At 37.3% G+C, this 22,447-nt stretch overlaps 1 protein-coding gene across 3 annotated transcripts in view; it reads right to left on the bottom strand.

The window, feature by feature from the left end:
- Positions 1-22,447, bottom strand: part of AP4E1 (adaptor related protein complex 4 subunit epsilon 1) — a 55,481-nt gene that overhangs the window by 9,654 nt on the left and 23,380 nt on the right. For all 3 annotated transcript variants that reach the window (XM_028100083.2, XM_028100084.2, XM_028100086.2), the window contains exons 9-17: positions 22,003-22,125; positions 21,575-21,684; positions 18,637-18,776; positions 17,152-17,264; positions 16,933-17,051; positions 12,445-12,747; positions 10,304-10,418; positions 6,781-6,904; positions 3,268-3,526 (exon numbers count right to left, since the gene is read on the bottom strand). In XM_028100083.2, coding sequence (XP_027955884.1) covers positions 3,268-3,526; positions 6,781-6,904; positions 10,304-10,418; positions 12,445-12,747; positions 16,933-17,051; positions 17,152-17,264; positions 18,637-18,776; positions 21,575-21,684; positions 22,003-22,125 — 1,406 coding nt within the window. The remainder of the gene's footprint in view (positions 1-3,267; positions 3,527-6,780; positions 6,905-10,303; positions 10,419-12,444; positions 12,748-16,932; positions 17,052-17,151; positions 17,265-18,636; positions 18,777-21,574; positions 21,685-22,002; positions 22,126-22,447) is intronic.

Below are 22,447 nucleotides of genomic sequence, written 5' to 3'. Positions count from 1 at the left end.
TTAAACCTTTTTCTATAATTTCAAATAAGCATTTTACTAACTTGTTAAAGTCTATCTATAGAGAATAGATTAACAAAAAAATCAGAGATGAATAAAATGTTAAGCCCTAAAATTCTGACAGCTACCTCATTTTGAACTATTAGCTAAATCTTCTCATTAAAAACACATAAAATCAAAAAAAAAAGTCAAAAAGTCATTTGTGAACAATTCCAAAAACTTATTCAATTTCAGAATGCTAGAGTACAGAATTGCACAAATTAAAAAGAGTGAGGGGCACCTGGGTGGCTCAGTTGGTTGGGCGTCTGACTCTTGATTTTGGCTCAGGTTATAATCTTGGGGTCATGGAATTGAGCCCCACCTCAGCTCTGTGCTGAGCACAGAGTCTGCTTGAGAGTCTCTACCCCTCTCACTATCCCTCTCCCACTGCTTGTGTGCACTCTCTCTAAAAAAATAAAAATAGGGCGCCTGGGTGTCTCAGTTGATTAATCCTTCAGCTCAGGTCATGATTCCAGATTCCTGGGATCAAGCCCATCGGGCTCCCTGCTCAGTGGGGAGCCTGGCTCTCCCACTCCCTTACCTGCCACTCTCCCTGCTTGTACTCTCTCCCTGCCAAATAAATAAATAAAATCTTTTAAAAAAAATAAAAAGCAGTAAAATTTTAAAAATACAAAATAAAATAAGATAAAATAAAAACAGTGAGAAACCTAGCCATTTTTTGAGTTTCCAGAGTTGTCCTATAGAAGAGAAGATACCTTCAAACACAGGGATGGCTCAAACTCTGGTTTGGTAGTCTATAATAACCATGATTTCATGGCCCACAAATCAATAAACAGGTAAGAAAAACTGATTTTACTTCAAGAACCAACTAGCAGTGGCTGACACACACAGCAGGCAAGAACTCTATCAGTGACTAGTGATGTTTCCTATAGACTCAGGAAATGGGAATGGCAAATTTGCCATCTTTGAAGCAACACTCCTGGGGAATGGTCTGCAAATCTACATAAGCGTGTGGTGATGGCTCACAGTTCCCTCTTACCCTCCAAAGTCCTATCTAGAATCAGTGCAGAATGGCACTACTCCAAATCCACGTCTCCATCGTCCTTGGGGCGGTGTGGCTGCCATTCACAGGATTCTGGTTAACCCAAATTCTAGTTCTTCTTCCATACCCTCTCATTCCCTCAAGTCCCAATACCTCTTCCAACTCTCAGTTTGTCTCCTATCTTTCAATTCAGAAGTCATCAAAGAAGAACTAAAATTTTATTAACACAAAAATGAAAATGAGTGGGTGGGTGAAGGACTGCCATTTTCAAGTAGCTGTGGGACTTGAATTAGACATATATTAGGTTGTTTAGTATTGCTCCTCAGGTCACTGATGCTCTGAGTGTTTTCATTTTCTCTTTTCTGTGTTTCATTTTGGGTATTTTTGATACTTTGTCTTCAAGTTTAATAATTTTTTTCTTCTGTACTGTCTAATCTCCTGTTAATCAGAAGCTACACAAGCCACAAGACACTAGAGTGACATCTTTGTTCAAATATTTAAAGAAAAGAAACAGTCAATCTAGACTTCAGAGAAAATAACTTTTAAAAATGAAGGTAAAAGAGAAAGGAAAACCAAGAAACAGACTCTTAACTATAGGGAACAAACTGAGGGTTACCAGAGGGGAGGGGCATGAGGGGATGGGTTAAATAGATGATGGGGATTAAGGAGGGCACTTGTAGTGATGAGCACCAGGTGTTGTATTAAGTATTAAATCACTAAATTCTACACCTGAAACATATTAATATTACACTGTAGGTTAACTTACTAGAATTTAAATAAAAACTTAAAAAAATAAAAATGAAGATAAAGTAGAAGGCAAAGATGAAGGGGGAAAAAGCCTTGATCCTTAGAATGAATTATGTAAAAAAATTAACCCAAAAAGGATCTAGTATACCTTAAATGGAATTATACTTCTGATATCAAGCCCACCACAAAAAAAAAAGAAAAAACAAAAAAAAACAAAAAAAAACACCTGATAATTAATTTGTCACACCCAATGTTCTCTTGAGAAAGACTGTTTAACTAAAAGCTTTGCACTTTGTTGAGAGGACAGGAATTCTTCAACACCAGCCATGGGATTCACAATTCAGGGCTCCACAAGCCTGGGTGCACTCTGACCACTGAGAACTTGCCCAACGGTGCCAGGGCATTCACGGGTACCCTTACCACAGCCAGCTGGAACACCTTAAAGCCCCAAGATAAGTCACTTTGCTGCTGAAATGCAAATGCTGAGACAGCATTAAGATATATTACTTATTAATACATCTAGATTGAAATTTTTTTTCCTTAGGAGGGAATATCAAGTCTGATAGAAATGAGGTCTAGAAAAGAGAGAGAAAAAGGCAGAGAGTATAGGGATGGAGGGAAAATCCCACCAAGGGAAAAGGAAGATGAAAGAACTGGAATGATGTAAAACTGAAAAAAATGTAGCTCTAATCACAATTCTGTACCAGGAACGTCCATCAGTCCTCCAAATGGAAAATTACATGGAATTCTCAGATGCTCAAAATAGCACCTGCCCTTCGCTCCAATTTTTCATTCTTTTACTATGATAATAATATATCAACATAAAAAGTTTTGAAAATCATCATAATCATAATTCCTGAGTGTAATTTTCATTTTGTGTAATTCCTTTCAGTCTCGATACACTTTTATCTTCTTAACAGTTATAAACAGAGTACAAATAAAACTTTATATTCTGCCTTTTTGCTTAATATTACATGTATTTTTTTTATTTTACAATTCAGTATTTATCTTTAATGCCTGAGTAATATTCTGAGCTAATATAATTTATGGACCCATTCTCCTACTATTAGACATCTAAACTGATTCCCATTCTTTACTATTAAAAATACCATTTTGAGAAGTACTTTTTCCATAGACATATCAATATCGTTGAACTATTGTTATCACCAATACTTCCATCAAGCCCCCTTCCCACTGAGAACTGTCTTATCCACCCATGGGAGTAATACCTGTGGTCATATTTGTAACTTTATTTGGACCCTGACCCTTGCCCCAGCTGACTGGACTACAAAAAAAACCTGACTCAAGCTAAGCCAATTAGAATTTCTCTTTCAGGAATATAAAAAGTATGTCATTGGTGGCTCTGGAGATGGGGAAGCCATTTTCCACCACATGTATGGAAGCCAAGAACCTCTGAAGAGCCAGTTTTTTTGTACAAGACAGGGACACAGATTCCCAGAGGAATATAATGGACTACTTACCAAATTGACTGTACTTTCTGATCCTAGCCCAACAAATAATGATGATGCCAGCAGCTGCTTTTCTTTCTCCTCTTTAGACTGGGTAAGGACTTGACACTGGTCTTTTTTTATTAAAGTTTGGTCTACAGTTTCCATTATTATACTCTCCTGAGGAACAGGTGGAGCTTCAGTTTCATCCCCAGTTTTGCCTTCCTTCTTGGGAAGATAACCCTCTTTCCCCCACAGTTTCTTTATACCTTCCAGCTTCAAGCCATTTGTCCTAAAGAGATTAAGAATGAAATCAAGTTAAATAACCGCTTAAGAGTTACTTTCTTGAGGCATTTTTTAAAACACATCATTGCCATGGCCTCTTAAAAACAGCTTTCGGGGATGCCTGGGCAGCTCAGTCCGTTAGGCGTCTGAGTCTTGATTTTGGCTCAGGTCATGGTCTCAGGGTTGTGAGATCCAGCCCTGCATCAGGCTCTGCACTGGGAATGGAGCTTGCTTGGGATTCTTTCCCTCTGCCTCTGCCCCCGACCCTCTACTCACATTCTCTCACTCGTCTCTTTCTCTCAAATAAATACATACATACATATATACACACAGCTTTCGTATTACGCCCTCCCTGGGATTGCCTCAGCTGCAGAGGGACACATCGCCTGAGACCATACCCCTCCCTGGGCAGCCCACACCCAGTGACTGATGAACAGAAATACAGAGTCCTGGCCACCCATGTGGACCCAACTCAGGACAACTCTGAAGGGCCACTCTAACTTCCGAGCTCCCCATGGGGTCAGCAGAGATTGCTGTTAGACTGCATTGCATCTTAACTTCTTTCTCTGCCCAAATCTGCTTCTTTCTCCTTCCTTAAAACAGGTGGTAGTCACAAGGGCACTCCTTTATATTCTGCATGCTAAATCCATCATGGAATGCACTTCCCAGGGAATCCAAACCATAACAACAGGCAAAATAGGAAAGGAGAGGAAAAATATGCCTAAAGAGCTTCAAGCTACTTTAAAGATTTTTCTGGCATATTATTAACATAAATTCTCTCTGTCATGGATTACATATCAGCAGCCTAAAAAGCAGGAAACATAGGGGTGCCTGGGTGGCTCAGTTGTTAAGCATCTGCCTTCGACTCAGGTCATGATCCCAGGGTCCTGGGATCGAGCCCCGCATCAGGCTCCCTGCTTGGCAGGAAGCCTGCTTCTCCCTCTCCTGCTCCCCCTGCTTGTGTTACTGCTCTTGCTATCTCTCTCTGTCAAATACATAAATAAAATATTTTTTTTTAAAAAAGCAGGAAAAATAAGAACACAAAATATGCCTCTTTATGATATGAAACATACTGTAAAACAAATTTTTTAAGCCTGAATCTTTGCCTGGGTTTTGACAATAACATAATTCGTGATTTTACATGGCATACCTTTGTATTGTTTTTAATCAGATCATTCAAACACAGATGTAAATTCTGTAACTCACTTTAATTCAGCTCTAGGAATTCCCTTTTGAGATAGCCCCCAAATAGGGCCTAAGTAAGAAATTCTAAATTGGGCTTGCTACTACTTTATTCTCAACTTGCTAGAGATTGCGGAAGAGTGGCTGTCTGCTCTCTAAAACTGATTTGCCTTGTCAATTACCACATAGGTTCCCAATTCTGAAATCATGTGTAAGCTGTGGTCCTCTTTGGAAAGAAATTTTATATTCAACCCTCATGCTGCATTTCATGGTAACACAGCATATGTACTATTCCTTAGCAGCTCTGCCAAATGTCATTTCTCTCAGAGTAGTACATGTATATGTATAGGATTTACAAGGATCGTCAAGTCCCCCAGACCTCAGTTAAGTACTAAACAAACAGATGCTGTCACCTGTTGTGCAGGTAGAAGAGACTAAGTTTCCTCCCTGGGTTTAGAGGGTTCCTTTCCTGTCCTCTCCTTCCCTTGTCCCACTGTTCTGTTTGGGGCACTTAATTGCTATCCCCTCTACATTCAAATGCTCACAAATCATATCTGTTCCCCATACTTGGAATACCGAAATTAAATGTCTGGGAAAGAAAAGGGTGTCAACAGAGCAGGAAAAAAGGCTAAGAGAATTTCATTCAGTATATTATCCTATATTCCTTATAATCTATGTGTCAGTCTTCTGGTAAATACTTCTTCCAACCATCGTGATGGAAGACTGACAAATACAAAGATGAACATAAAATAAAGTGACTGACTCCATAATGAACATATGAGGACTCAAAATTCAACTGTCATCTTTCAAAGTTGCCACCTTTGAGATTTTATTACATTTATTCCAACAAAGCTGCCACTACTCAAAACATTTTTTAATAAGCACTGAATAATATATGGAGCTGTTGAATCACTATATTGTACACCAAAAACTAATGTAACACTGCATGTTAACTACACTGGAATTAAAATAAAATTTTTTTAAAAGTTTTTTTAACTCTTTTAGAAGCTTCTTCACAAACAAGGAAGCCATTTTCATTACTTCATGTCACATCAATAACCAAAATTATCTAGAGTGATCACTAATTTCATTTGGTTAACTCAGCTTTTGGGTATTGATAATGATGGCAATGACAATTAGTATTAATAGTAGCAGCTACCACGTATCAATCACTTACTATGCACTGGATTTTATGAGGCCCTTTATATATATTATCTCACTTTTTTAACTTAATCATGTTTCTAAAATTAACTTATATTTCCAAAATAAAAATCTACCTAAAAAGATTGAAGATTTCGCTCCACATGTATCACCAATTTTTACCGTGGCAAGAAAGAAGCTCTGGAAGCATTTTGAGCAAAGTATACAGCTTACTTATATGAAGTCAGTCATCTTATTTTATGTTCATCTCTGTACTGTCAATCTTCCAATGAAATGGTTGTAGAAGATTATGAGGAATGTAGAATGATACGCTGAATATTCACCTGTATAAAAAAATTCTCACATACTTCTTTAAAAAATGTATGTGTATATATGTGTGTATACATATGTACAAATGTATGTATAAATGTGTGTATAAGACACATAATATATACATACACATACATACACACAATACACAGTAATAACACACACTTCATTGTTATGTGTAAAGTCTATATACATTATGCTGTCTTGGAAGTAAGCAAGCTCTCTTACTAGTTCTCTTGTACAACATCAACACCTTAAAAGCAATAAACAGACCATGCAGAATTCAGCTTTCAGGGATGCTACTACATTTAAAGACATTTAAATACTCCTATGTTCTTGATTTTAATAAGAAAGGAACTTACTCTAGTCGGAGGGGGAGATGAACCAAGAGAGACGATGGACTCTGAAAAACAACTGAAGGTTCTAGAGGGGAGGACGGTGGAGGGATGGGTTAGCCTGGTGATGGGTATTGAGGAGGGCACGTTCTGCATGGAGCACTGGGTGTTATGCACAAACAATGAATCATGGAACACTACATCAAAAACTAATGATGTAATGTATGGTGATTAACATAACAATAAAAATTTAAAAAAAAAGAAAGGAACTTACTCTTTCAGCCCGGTCTCTGCACTATTCCCAGATATATCTGAACCAAGAGAAATGCCAGCAGGAGACTGTCGTCCAGTGAAGCCAGATGAAGAAAAGGAGAGTCCATATGGTTCAAAATTGAGAACTAGAATTTCAAAACAATAACAGAAGTTCATATTTAAAATCAAAGCAAAAGTTAGGGGGGAAAAGCAGGAATTATCAAAGGTACCATTCACTACTGAAATAAAATAACTAAAGGTTAGAATCCAATGACAATTTTTAATTTTTTATTTTATTTTTGTAAGTAACCTCTACACCCAACGTGGGGCTCAAACCTACAACCCCGAGATGAAGAGTCACACGCTCCACCAACTGAGCTGGCCAGACATGCCTCCAATGACAATTTTTAAGCTGGAAGGGACTCTGGAGATGATCTAATCAAATAATTACAGTAATAATAATAAAGTAGCTATGATTTATTGAATGTCGACTACTGTCTACAAGCCATTAGTTGATCAAAGACAAATGATACTTCACTTTTATCTTTTCACCTCCCTTAGAAGCTAAAGGAACACCAATTAGGAAAGATAACTGATAAACCAGGTCACTAAAAACTTGCTGCTCCCAGACAAAAATGTTTAATGAGCTATGAATGAAGAGATAACTGTGTTTTTGCTTAACAAAATGCTCTTAGGCACATTCCTATACTGAATGGACTAATGGAGCCCTCAATGTGAAATGTCCCTTACTGTAAAGAATAAGGTTTACTCAGGTTCAGATTCCTTTGAACCTGTATACCCAAATGAATTCAATCAAGAGCCATAAAAATTCATATTGTTTATTGTGGTAGAGCGATGCCAATATCCATTCTCCTCTTTTAAGTAACAGAACTCTTGCTTCTTAGCTAGGTACATGACCACCCAGAAAAGAAATGACATTTCCAGACTCCTCTGCCATGTGCTTGAGTTCTGGCCAATGAAATTATGTACACATTCTGTGCACAATTTCTGGGAGGACTCTCCCTGGAAGAAAAAAAATCTTTCTTCTCTCCCTTCCTCCTTTATATTCATGAAGCCATCATCAATCCTAGGTTGCCTATTTCTGGAATTTCTTTAATGGGAAAGAGCAGTAATTTTCTGCCTTGTATAAGGACACATTTTATTTATTTGTTTTCTAATATGCTATGTAGCTATACCTAATCCTAACTGGCATATTTTTATCTTTTTGTACTATTTGGATTATAATACAAAGGACCTTCTTAAATCATAAAAAGTACCTTATAAAATATAAATGTGAACTTCTCTAATTATTATCTTCATTTTACAAAAGAGAAACTGTGGCAGTTTACCACAAACTTACCAAAGATTACAAAAATAGGAAAAATGATAGAGCCAGATAAGAAATCAGATACCCTGGTTCTAGAGCTTCACTCTCAAGTATTCTATTATACTGTCTCCTCCAAAGGAAACAGCACCTAATCCAAAGAGAATTAAATAAATTAGTTTAGGATAGAATAAATAAATTCTATATCTAAAAGAATGATATAGATGAGAAATCAATATGCAGTAGAAAAAAAATAACAGGCTACTTAATAACCAGGAGAACTGAGTTCTTGATATACATCAGATATTAACTGGGTACATGAACTAGACCTTAACTTCTCTGTCTGTAAAGTGAAGGGTTCAGGCTAAATCAGCAGTTTCCAAATGCTGATCTGATAACCAGGATCAAGATGACTTTGTAGAATCTCCCACATATGGCCAAGCTTTCAGAGATTCAGAAACAAAAAATACAGGAGTAGGGCTCAAAAATCTGTATCATTTTTTAAAACTTCTGTGATACTGATTCATAATCATGTTTGAAAATCACTTCTCTAAAGACAATTATCATATGATTTCACTCATATGTGGAACATAAGGAATAGTGCGGAGGACCACAGGGGAAGGGAGGGAAAACTGAATGGGAAGAAATCAGAGAGGGAGACAAACCATGAGAGATGTGGACTCCAGGAACCAAACTGAGGGTTACAGAAGAGGGGGGGTGATGGTTATTAAGGAGGACATGTGTGGTGATGAGTACTGGGTGTTATATGCAACTAATGAATCACTGAACACTACATCAAATACTAACGATGTACTACATGTTGGCTAATTGAACATAATAAAAAAAAAAACAAGAAATCACTTCTCTAAATCCTTCCAAGGTCCTTTTCAACTAGAAAATCCTCCCATTTTAACCTTTTCAATCATGTAGTTTAACTTTCTGTCCCATTCTGACCTCTTTTTAATACCATCTGTGACAGTTATCAAGCCTCTGTGTTAACAAAGTAGCAGTGAAGAGCTCAAGAAATGTTTCCTATGCACAAGTAAAAAAAGTTTAAGCCAAAGATCAAGTAAAGATAGAGTTTAAGCAAAGAGCAGAAAGAATTCAAAATCACAGGCAGAGTTTAAGAGTGGAGAGAAAAAAAAAACTAGACATAGAAGGGGACAGCATCTGGAGACAGATAAAATTCCAAACCTGAGACAACAGAATTAAGCACTGTCATCTAAGGAAGGCCTGGAAAGGCTCGAGGCTGAGAATGAACTTCAAACCACATTATTTTCATTCTTCAGTGAAAATTTCCCAAGATCTTTACAGAGGTGAATGACTGGAAGGGCCAAAGATTTTTTTAAAAGTTAACTAGACATGTAAGAGTTCATGTGTGTGTAGGGAGCAGGAGGAAAATAACAGTATGCAGAAAGAGTCAGGAGAAGGAAGTAAATGGCTGAATTACAACTTATACTTTTCCGGTGTCATTTTAAGATCAACCAGTTAATTGTACTCATATGCTTACCACAGAGCCTGGAGAGTACTCAACAAAATCATTAGATGATAAATGGGGAGAAAAAGAGCTTTCAGCATTGAACTTCTCAGTATTACCATTCTGAACTCCTACAAAGATAATATTCAGTGGTCTCTCTTTATTCATATGTGTACTTCCCATCCGTCATCCAAACATCTCAGTGATTTCCACTTTACCAAAATCATGACAGGCATCTTTCCCTGACAGGCTACATTTCTGAAATGTAAAGTTATTCTTTCTTTTCTTAGCTGTTTCTAACTTCACTGATCAGATATTTTGTTGGAGGAAGCATTCTAACAGTTTATATAAGACTGCTCAGAATGAAAATGAAACTCGCAAGTCCATGGTGACCAGATATTTTTTCAAACTTTTCTACAGATACACTCATGTAAATAACTATCAGCCCTCTGTCTAGCACAGTGACCCAACATGATAATTCCACCTTCGAGTTCTTTCAAAATTCCAGAATGGCTATCTTAGGCACTTATGTATATGGAGCCTATGACTTTGGGAATATCTCTGGGCTAACTTCTTTTTTCTGGGTATCCAAAGACCTAACCAGGGTAAACAAGTCACAAGCAGATTTAAGGAGAGGTGATAAAAGTAAACATCCTCAGTTATTTATACTACATGACTATAATATCAATTGCATAAAAATTATGTCCCTACAATTTAGCTTGTTACAGACCCATGAAAAATTACCTTTTTCCTGAGAAAGCTTTTCCTCCTGCCGTTGGTGGTGAGGTTTATAAGGTGCTGCCCCCTGACTAAGTTCTTCGGCCACAAAACCATCCAGAAAAGATAAAGAAGCATCTACCTGTATTAAAGTGAAGCAAAAATTAGAAATTTAAAAAATTTACCCTAAACAGTAAACTGTATACTCACATAACTAATTTTAATCCATATGTCCCAAAAATAATTTTTAAGTGTAAAACTGAACTTCAATTCAAAAGTGCTACCAAGTGCTACCAAACTCTCTACCTTTCTAAAACATCTATATTCACAGTTAGCTAAGAATGTAACAATGTAAGTCATCTGTAGTTGTGATCAATTTCACTGCATTGCAGAATAAACTGAGCATCCAATATGTTAGACCATCATATGTTAGGTGCTATGACTGAGACAAAGACAGTTCCCACCCTCATGAGAATTGTAACCTAGTCTACGGCCATACCACCCTGAACGTGCCCAATCTCGTCTGATCTCGGAAGCTAAGCAGGGTCGGGCCTGGTTAGTACTTGGATGGGAGAACTGTAGCCTACTAGAGAAGAGACACCTACACCAGGAGCTACAGGTCTGCATTAGTTTGCTGCTGGGGGCTAAAAATAAGGTGTTGGCAAGGCTAGTTCCTTCTGGAGACTCAAAGGGAGAGTAAGTTCCTTATCTTTCAGTTTCTGAAGGCACCACCATTCCTTGGCTTGTAGCCACATCACTCCCATCTCTGCTTCTATTGTTAGTTGGCTTTCTCTTCTCTGACTCTTTCCTCACTTTTATAAGAACTCTTGTGATCATGCTTTCTGGACAACCCAAGATAATTTCATCACAAAATCCTTAACTTAATCACATCTACAAAGTCCTTGTGACCATGTAAGGTTCCAGACATAAAGGTGTGCACACCGTGGGGAGGCCATTATTCCGACTCCCACAGTGCCTTTGATTTAACCATCCTGTTCTCTTCTACCTGAAAATGCTTTTTCACAAATCTATGGAAAATTATTTAATTTCAGCAGGAATAGAAAGGTATGAGAGAATGATTAAGTGAAAAGAAATAAGAGATGAAGAAAGAGTAAGGGGAAAAGGAGAAAAGAAAAAGTGAGCAAAGAGTGAGATCTACACAAAAGGAAATGGCAGCAGTGGCTTCAGAAGCCACAGGTTTGCTTCTCCTGCTTTAGCCAAGTGTACGGTTAACAGCTCAGATAATGAGAAGGGCAGGTGAATCTCAACAATTAACCAGCAAGTCATACTCTGAATCTGGAAAGGTTTAGTTTCAGTAAGATTCTTATGAAATGAAGCTATGTCATCATCACTATCTTCTACTGCAGGGAAGAGGAAACAGGTTGCTTCCTAGTTTAATACTGTGTGTAGCGTATTTATTCACCATTTCAATGAATGTCTCTGGAATGCCTACCAAACCTGAAAAAGGCCTCTGCCTTTGAGGAGCTATCTGAAAGAACCAATGAACAAAGGTTCAAAATGAATACAAGCCATGAAAATCTGAGTCAAAATTAGTGGGAATGCTACCCCTCCTCTCCTCTTTCTCAGCTATAGGACATCTGACAAATAAAAACTTGTACAAATCTGGCTTCCTTTTGGCAACTTCCTAATTTATGCCAGTCTGGGGGAGAGACCAGTATACACTCAGAGCCCCATTAGGTTAAAAAGGGTGGCAGCTGAAAGCAAGGTGGGAGAAGAAAAGGTGGGTGATCAGGTTCCAAAGTGGGAAAGATCTTAGATACTAGGAGGACAAAATGCAACAGAGAACTATTTTTTACATTCTCAAAGAAAACACAGTAATAATTAAATGACATCTTAGAAAAATTCAAAGTAGACTAAAAACGTTTAATTCTTGAATTACCGTATGTTAAAAGCAATTGTCACTGGATATAAATGCCTTCATTACAGTTCTCCAGAAGATATACTCCTCTAGTCCCAACTATTCGGGATCACTACTGACCTGAACCTCTCAAATTCTCTCTCATACTAATGTGAGAAAAACACCAACCTTCATTTTCAGTGTGTTATGGAAATTGTATTTTGATATACTCCAGATACATCACAAATGCAAGAATTATTCTGTTTACAGACAATGCGATTTTTACAAAGCTAAAATACAGATGCCTTACCACCATGTCTTCACAGCTCTTATCAACTGGAAGCAAGCTCTTCATAAGTTCCACATTCTCACGTAAGTGTTTTAATTCAAATGCATGCTGTCTCATACAAGTATCCAAAGATATGGTGAATTCCTGGATTAATCTCTCAACTATGTTAGAAGAGTGTGCTTGGGATGTCAACTTGGTAACAGCCGCAATTAACCAGGCTTTTGTTTCTGAAGAAACCGAGGCATTCATAAGTAACTTGTAGAGCTTGGTTAGGACTTCCTCTGGTGTGTCCTTATCTAAGAGGTAGTAATACTCCCCTAACACCTATGAGTAAAACAAAGAGATGTTTATACAGAAATATCAAGTTACACAGCAAATTGTACTCAGAAATCCAAACCAAGTAGCTACTGCTGGAGTCAATTTACTCTAGATTAAACATACTCTCGTGGAGAATTATTACATAAGGATAAAATTACACATTTTAGGTTCAAAATTATATAAGAATTGGAAGTCAATACAAAAAGGTTTCCACATCATTATCATTAACAATATATAAAGCAGCATACCTTTACAAGTTCACTTTCTTCTGATTTTCAGGTTTGGTTATTGCTTTTTACACGCATGTCCACACTCTGTTACTTATTTTGCAATAAGCACTTAAACCAGGGGTCCGCACATGCTAATATGCATGAGAGTCACCTGAGGTATTTCATAAAAATACAGCTTTCTAGGTTCTACCCCCAGATATTCTCAGTTAGTATGTCTGTGGTGGGGATCTACAATACACATTTTGAATCAGCATCAGCTGATTCTGATATAGATGATCCACAGAAGAAACTCTGAGGAACACTGATCTGTTACATATCTTTTTTCTTACATCTAACTTATTTAGGTGATAAATAATCCTACTGGCCTAAGAATCATTAATAAACTGATAATTCATAGAGTGTGAGATCTTTCCTAAGTGCTACTTATGGAGTATTTTCATGTCTTTACTGTAACACTGGCATCAGCAGGAAAAAAAAAACAAAAAACGGGGAGGTGAGGTGATAGGGAAGGAAAAATTTATAGCTAGTAACAAGAACAGGAGGAAAAATAAATAGAACTAAATAAGTTCAATCTTCAAAGTAGCAAGATAATTTTTTGTGTGGTTTAGTAAGATGGAAGATAGCTCTAGAAAAGCCAGTAATCTAAATCCCAGTTCAAAAATTAATGGGAGGATGGAGTAGATGCATTTTCCCCTATTCTTCCCAGTAAGTACACCTAAAAACCCTTGATGTTATATATAAAACATACATAAAAAGACACCAACAGGGCGCATGGGTGGCTCAGTTGTTAAGCGTCTGCCTTCGGCTCGGGTCATGGTCCCAGGGTCCTGGGATCCAGCCCCGCATTGGGCTCCCTGCTCCATGGGAAGCCTGTTCTCCCTCTCCCACTCCCCCTGCATGTGTTCCTTCTCTCGCTGTGTCTCTCTCTGTCAAAAAAATAAATAAAATCTAAAAAAAAAAAAAAAAACAAAGACACCGATAGGTGGAGAAAAGAAGGCTGACTGCTAAGGACGCTGGGACAGTACAGTGGGTTATCTGATACCTCATAAACCCCAGACTGGGTTCTAGTAAGCCAACAACCTGGAAACACCAATGGGCGCAGACAAACGGGCCTCAAGAAAAGCCTGCCCTCTAGCCAAAGAGTCAAGAGCCCAGAAAACTTTCAGACAATAACCCTTCTACTCCAGTCAAGCACTACACAGAAGAAAAACCATAGACCCACCCAGTCAGCAAAGGCAGAGCAGAGAGCCAAGACTTCCACCCCTACAAAGCTGTAAGAGGCACCCCCTTTCCCTCACAAGGGTGGTGACAGAGAAGACCAGGTGGGGAGCCAGGACTTTCATCCCCACCAAGCTGTAGAAAGGCCCACTCCTCCACAGTGTCCATGAAGACCACATATGAAGCCACTTCACCTCTACCCAGGTATAAAGAGGGACTCCTCCCCACCTCCACTAGGGTGGTGTCAAGAGAAGCCTAGCGGAGAGTCAGGACTTTCACCACTGCTCAGCCATAGCGAGATGACCCCTTCACAGTGTCAGTGGAGGCCACATAGTTAGAGATCTCAACACTTGTGTCACCATACCATCACCAAGAGAATCTAATCAACATTTATTGAACACACCATCCAACAACAGCAGAATACCCATTCTTTTCAAGCACCCACAGAACATACAGTAAGACATTACTTGGGCCATAAAACAAACCTCAACAAACTTAACAGAACTGAATTCCTGAGTATTTTCTCTGACAACAATGGCATCAAACTAGAAATCAGTAACAGGAAATTTTCCAAACACTTAAAAATTAAACAACACTCTTCTATACAATTTTTCCAGAACATGGAGGAGGAAAGAACATTCCTGACTTCAGACCAAAACCAAACCAACAGCGTAGAAAAAAAACTCATGAACAGAGATGTAAAAATTCTTAACAAGGTCTCAAGAAATCTACAAAAAAAAGAAAATCCTAGATTAGTGAGTTCAGCAAGGTTGCAAAGATTGCAAAGCAAGATTGCAAAGACAAGATCAAAATACAAAAATCTATTGTACTTAAATAAACTAGCAACAAACATGTGGGAACCAAAATTAAAAATACAACTTATTTACTACTGCTCTAAAGAAAATGAAATGCTTAAGCATAAATCTAACAAAACTTGTACAGAATCGGTATGTTATAGAAAGAAGTAAAAGCACTATAAATATACAGAGTGACATGGAGGAAAAAAAGAAATGGCTGCCAATACAATAAGCCATTTAGGCAAGGATTACCAATACTAAAACCATTGGTGAAAGGCAGTTGAGGAAAAGATGTTCATGCATAGCCACACAGAATCACCTTACAGATTAGGTATAAATTTCCAAGAGAAAGGGCACCTTTACAATGGAGAGATCTAAAATTCATCATCTTAACCAAACAATGAAACTTAAAATCACCAATGACTACAGGAATTGATACTATATGCGTCCTAATGACACAGTGGAAAGTATATATTGTTGATGTAGTATTCTTGCTAAAAATGTTTAACCAAACCAGAAATAATGAGGCAAATTCAGAATGCTGGATATTCTGTAAGTCAACAGTATTCATCCAAAAAATCACTGTCATGAAAACAAAAAGAAACTGAGGGTCAGTATAAAATAAAGGAGGCTAAAAAGACAACCAAATGCAATCTGTGAATCCTGACTGGATCCAGGATTGGGAGTAGTAGAAAAACAACCATAAGAGACCTTTTTTGGACAAATGGATAAATGTGAACACGGACTATATATTAAGTGATATTAATGGATTAATGTTACATTTCTTATTACCAGTGTAATAATGGTTCTATGTCAGGACAAGTCATTCTTAGAAGATTCACGTTGAATTTTTTATGGAGTGTCATAATGTCTACAACTCTATTGTAAATGACTCAGCAAAACAAACTGTATTTAGGTAGATCTACATATAGATATAGATACAGTAAAGCAAAGGTGGTTAAAAATATTAACTGGGAATACAGATGAAAAGTATAGAGGTATTTATTATACTAGTCTTTCAACTTTCCTGTAGTTGAGAAAAAAATCTTAAATAAAAGTCTGGGTAAAGTTTAAGTTAACATGCTAACATTTGGCCAAAGTATAAAATATTAAAGTATGTATATCCTATGATCCAGTAGTTGTACTTCACCAGATCTCCTCCTAAAGAAACTCACCCATATGCACACCAAAGAATACACAGAGGTGATGGTATGAGTGCAATTACCTATGATTATATCACATAAAATATGACCTTCTTCTTACAAAGAGATGATCTCCTCCTTTGCTGGCTCTGATGAAGCAAGGAGGCATGTCAGGAGGCCCACATGCAAGAAACTGAAGGCAGCTCTAGGAGCTAAGAGTAGCCTACAGTCAACAATCTGGACCTCAAACCCTCAGTCCTACACCTGCAAGAAATTGATTTCTTCCAACAACCACATAAGCTTGGAAGTGGATCCTTCACCAGTCAAGATTCAGATGAGACAGCAGCCCCAGCCAACACCCTGACTGCAACTCTGAGAGTCCCTAAGCAGAGCACCCAGCTAAGCCATGCCTCGACTTCTGACCCACAGAAACTGTAAGATAATAAATTTCTGTTGTTCTAAGCACTAAGTTTGTGGTAACATACAGCAACAGAAAACTAATATAACACAGATACATGGTGTTCACATATTCTAACATTCACACAGAAAACACGACAAATGTATTGAAGACACAAACAGTTTTTTAACCAACTATCTATACTTAAAAGACCAAGACAAGTGAGATGGCAGGGAGAATGAACAGACAAGTAGATAGTTAAGTGACAGAAACTAGCCACTGGGAAAGAAAATTGACAGCTGGAGTCAGCAGAGTAGAACTGAATGACTTCTGAAGGAAATACATTGTTAGTATTTGGTTTTATAAAAAATGTTATAAATACTTATGATCTAAGGTACTTTGCTTACCCAACTCATAACTTGAAGAAATTTCTGTGGATAGAACACATTTTCCACATCTAGTAAAGTGAGATAAGACTGAACTGCATAAAGCCTTAATTGCTGGTCTTCTGTTTCATCATCAAAACCTACAAAGAAATTGATACATCATCTTAACTTCCACTAAATTCTCTAAGAAAACATTTAATTTTTGGATCTCTATTTTACAGAATGCAGTAATTTACTAACCTTCCGCAAGCAGTCGCATAAAGTTATTGGGAATATCAGGATGCATGACATCTCCTCCCACTGAAAACACAGCATTCATTGTCTGAATAAACCATGCATTATCAGGGGCATATGTGTCCACAGTGTTAAGAACAAGTACACTTCCAAATGCCACTTCTTAAAATTATCTTTTCTGCATCAACCTTTTAAAGATTAACCCCCAACCCATCCTAATTTGTCATTTTTGCTTTTAACCTCTGCCAATAAATTGTTCTATACTCCAGTTTTATGTAAAATAGGTGCTCAATAAAAGCTTATTTAATAAGCTTAATAAACTAAGTTCATGCTGCTTCATCTAGCACTATTCTTTGTATATAACTAAGCATCCAATAAATAAATGTGAAATAATTTAAAGAAATGTTCCAGCTGACTAACAAATAATGGAAAATGATCTACACTTCAAAGAGGCTAAATGTGGTGTGTCTACCTGAACAAACTGTTTAACCTCTTTTCTAATCTGTTCCGCTTCAGTTCTAAAATTCTATCATCCTGCTGGATAGAGCTACAGCACTGGCTAGGACAAAGCTATACTTAAGCAATTTCCAAGACAAGTGGATTAACACTGTGCATTTACTCTTTCTTAGATTTAAATAACAGACACCTTGGGGTGCCTGGGTGGCTCAGTCGGTTGAGCGGCTGCCTTCAGCTCAGGTCATGATCCTGGGGTCCTGGGATCGAGCCCCGCGTCCAGCTCCCTGCTCGGCGGAGAGCCTGCTTCTCCCTCTCCCTCTGCCTGCCGCTCTGCCTACTTGTGCTCTCTGTCAAATAAATAAATAAAATCTTTAAAATAAAAAATAAATAAATAAATAAATAAATAACAGACACCTTAAAAAGAATGGGATCTCCTCGTGACCTTCAAAGTTACTCTTTTAGGGCGCCTGGGTGGCTCAGTTGGTTAAGTGACTGCCTTCGGCTCAGGTCATGATCCTGGAGTCCCTGGATCGAGTCCCGCATCGGGCTCCCTGCTCAGCGGGGAGTCTGCTTCTCCCTCTGACCCTCCCCCCTCTCGTGTGCTTTCTCTCTCATTCTCTCTCTCTCAAATAAAGGAATAAAATCTTTAAAAAAAAAACAAAAACAAAGTTACTCTTTTAAAAAGCAAATGTGAAGAAAGGTGACATGTGAATGGAGTTCCCAACTACCTTACTGTGACAATTTCCAGTATACACAACAGTGCAGAGGATAAATTTTAGCATGCTGATCCCTACTCCCAAGGTCCCACTGCAAAACAAGAACTTTTACCAGAAAAGAAACTAAGTATGAAGCAAAGTTAAAGACAAGGTGGCACTGGGATGCCTGAGTGGCTCAGTCAGTTAAGCATCTGCCTTTGGCTCAAGTCATGATCCCAGGGTCCTGGAATCAAGCCCCACATCAGGCTCCCTACTCAGCAGTGAGTGTGCTTCTCCCTCTCTAAAGGTATTCATGATCCATGGTCTAAACAAAGGATATTTCTCAGCAAGCTCAGCTATTTTGCCAACCAAATTGACAATAATATATTCTTCTTTGCTCTGATGTAAATATTCAAGCATTTTCTGGACAATCACTGTTATATTCTGTGCATTAGTAATTCTGTAAAGAAGCTCCAGAGTCTATTTAAGAAAGAGAAATAAAAACAGAATTATAAAACTATGCATGATAACTCCAATAAATTCAGCAATATACAGGTTTATAATACAGTTGATTCTCCCATTTTTGCATAGATCAACTGGGCAGTCGGTTAATAGGTGTTAAAGAAATGCACATTTTAACTGAAATAGAACTTAGGTAGAACCAATCTAGTGTCAAAAAAATTAATTATGATCAATTTCAAAGTCTAAAAGCCTTCTACTGATCTTAATAAGTATAATCTGACTACTTCTACATAAAAGGCCGTGTAAAGACTAAAAAGTTAAAAGGCATATAATCTATAAAAAATAGAACAGCTTCCTAAACCTACATTACTTATGCCTGTATGTGCACGTATATACACACACATACATACACATAAAAAATCCAGTCTTGCAAACTGTATTTTCCAAACTACCCAAACAATAGAAAACAGCCCTTGAGCAGGTTTGTCAGCTGAGGGCAAATGGCCTCTAAGGGACAGACAAAGGTTGGTGGCTCAAGTGCTTCAAAGCGTTATTAGCAAGGCCTATGTTCAGAATCTCAGGCAGCAAGGAAAAACCATGTTATAGCCACCTTCTCAGTGCTCAGGAATATACTTCTTGCTTCTTCAAGTAAGATGAAGGAAGACCAGTACCACAGTAAGCTCCCATTTGGCTGGGCTTTCTGAGGCCCTACATTAAGGTTCTAAAAATATTATAACTCCCAGAAATCAATATGAGACCAAGGGCAGTACTGAGAAGGTATCATTTACTGGTATTTTAGGATCAACAACATTAGCTGCAAGAGAATGTCCACATACCCTACTTGTCAAACTTGTTCAAAATACCTTCAGGGATCTTTATAATTTTGCAATCTTTATAGCCAGGATTTCAAGTACAAAAGATAACTGTTTCAGTTTATATTTAACTCCATTTAAAATCTATAAAAACACAGGTCGCCCTATCAATAGTTTTCAATTTATCTAGCTGTCTCAGACATGCTCCCTGTAGACTCTAAACTATATATTTTTAGATAATTTACACCCAATTTATTTCCTACTCTAAGACCATACAATTTGGCATTTTCAGGACAGTATGGGATATGGTTTTAGGAACTGCATGGCTAGAGGTCTTTTATACTAGCTCCTTCTTGTCTTCTTTCTCCCTGTAAGAAACAAAGGTAATAAAACCAGGTAAAAGGGAATCCCAGTCCAAAGCAACAGGTCACTCCATACCCAGGGACCAAAGTTCTTGGTATGCAACTACTTATAGAGGTTAGATGTGACAGTGGCATTCAAAGAGACAGTACTACAGTGCCTTCTTGGGACACCACTGATACTCAGTATCTTCCCCAAAGAATTCAAACTACTTTTCTCACTATAGGTAATACACAAACAGATCAGACATGATCATTTTAAACAGATCAGACATGATAACTTTATTTTCCCTTTGATTCTCATTTTTAAATGAGAGCCCCCAAATTAAATATAGCAATAAGAAAACTGTACCTAAGTCAACTCTGTTCAATTTAGTAGCCAATCACACAAAGAAAATGCATGCTCTGTATCTGTTCAAAGTGGAAGAGCCATACAGTTATTAGCTATTGTCCTTTGGTGCTGTATCATTTTTCTATGATGCCTATACATAGAAATTAGTATATCTGTAAACTTCCCAGATTCATTTGAGGCAGGTAACAATTTTCAGAAGATTAAAAATATGAATGCAAAAAGAAAAAATATGGGGCACCTGGGTGGCTCAGTTAAGCGTCCGACTCTGGATTTCAGCTCATGTCATGATCTCAGGGTCATGAAATGAAGCCCTGCCTCAGGCTCTGTGCTGAGTGTGGAGCCTGCTTAAGATTCTCTCTCTCCCTCTCCCTCTGCCTCTCACTCTCTGTTCTTTATCTCAAAAAACAAAAACAAAAAACCCCCCGTATATATATATATATATATAGATAGATAGATGACAATTTCTCAAAAATATTTTTATTTCAAAAATAGCACCTTTTAAAATTCAAAATGTATAATCTTATCTTTTAAAATTACAATTTCTTAATGAAATAGTTTTCTTTCAATAAATATTTTTAACTCATTGCTTTTAAGTAATTTAGATGTTCAATAACATCTAAAGATGTTCAATTCTTTATTATTTTTAAAATCAAAAATAAAAATATCTACTCTACTAGGTCCCATATACCATTTTAAATGAAGGTACAGAGTGATTTCTTCAATGAAAATTAACAGAAATACTTATATAAGACACCCAAGTGGACAATGAAGCTATTTTACAAAAGGAAAAAGTTGAAAAAAAATTAAGTAAATTATACCCCTTTCTTTCCAAGCAACTCAAATAATTTTGGGGATGTCTTTATTAATTCTTTCAATATTCCTACATATTTAATATAGAAAACATTAGCCCACTTTACAGATGTTAAGGAGAATATGAAAAAATATTAACAGTCATAAATTACACCTTAAGTTGTATTAACAGAAAGATCTGGAAATAGGATTCAGTTTTCCTCTTGAACCAAAAAGATATTAACGAGTCCATACAGGTAACTGAACCTAACTCCTCCAACTCATAGTTTAAATCCATTTGTGAGGCTACTGACACAAGGATTTTTTAGAAAAGCTCCTGAAATTTTAGTAGAAAGAATAAAATATACTCAAAAGTTAAAATACACATGTGTACACATACACACACACACACATACACAACGCCCACTACTTGATTCCATAATACCAAAAAAAAAGTTTAAAAGTTCTAACACTTTGCATATACTATTCAAAATACTAGTTTACCTCTCTTTTAATAATGGGATCAGGATGGTCTAAGCATTCAATTATTGTCATCTGGTGCTGAAGAGCCAGAGTGGGATCCTGTTGGATAACATAGGTAAGAGCCTTCAGTCCTAGAAACAAAGATTACATTATACAATTGACTGAAAACAAATACCCAGCAAATTTCAAGAGCTCTCTTTGTAATTTCTGTCAATATCTAATCATCTTGGGGCACCTGGGTGGCTCAGTCATGATCTCAGGGTCATAAGATCGAGCCGAGCCCTGTGTTGGGCTCCACCCTCAGCAGGGAGTCTGCTTGAAATTCTCTCTTCCTCTCCCTCTGCTCTCCGCTCCCCCCCCCCATTCATGGGTGCATGTGAGCGTCTCTCTCGCTCTCTCGAATAAATAAATAAGTAAAATCTTTTTAAAAAATTATCTAATCATCTTACCCAAATATTTGAGATTTATTTTAGGTGACAGAACAAATTTTCCAATGCACTTGGCAGCCTTCTCAAGTAATTCTGATTTAGGATAAATAGAATAAACTGTATGTACACATTCAAACAGAATAGCTAGAGAAAGAAAATATAAAATATCAGGGATCATGTTTAGGCATAATAAAAAACATACTTGTATAGAACTCACAACAAAACAAACTAATTAAAAGGTCAGTTTTAGTAAAAAATCTTATTTATGAAAAAATTTCAAAGTTAGGAACTTTGTTGTTTTCAGGTTTACAGAGTTATTAGGATTATGTTACCACAGCACAACTGAAAGAGAATTATTTATATATTAATAGATAAAAATGATGAATTCATTCATGCAACAAGTATTTACTCAACACCTCCTATGTGCCAGGCATTGGTGTAATGATATGGATACAGCAGTGGTTAG

The sequence above is a fragment of the Eumetopias jubatus genome, unplaced genomic scaffold, assembly GCF_037043125.1.
Source record: "Eumetopias jubatus isolate StellerSeaLion01/CBP00866 unplaced genomic scaffold, mEumJub1_p1.0 scaffold_7, whole genome shotgun sequence".
Lineage (NCBI taxonomy): Eukaryota > Metazoa > Chordata > Mammalia > Carnivora > Otariidae > Eumetopias > Eumetopias jubatus.
This window is presented reverse-complemented; position numbering and strand designations above follow the sequence as displayed.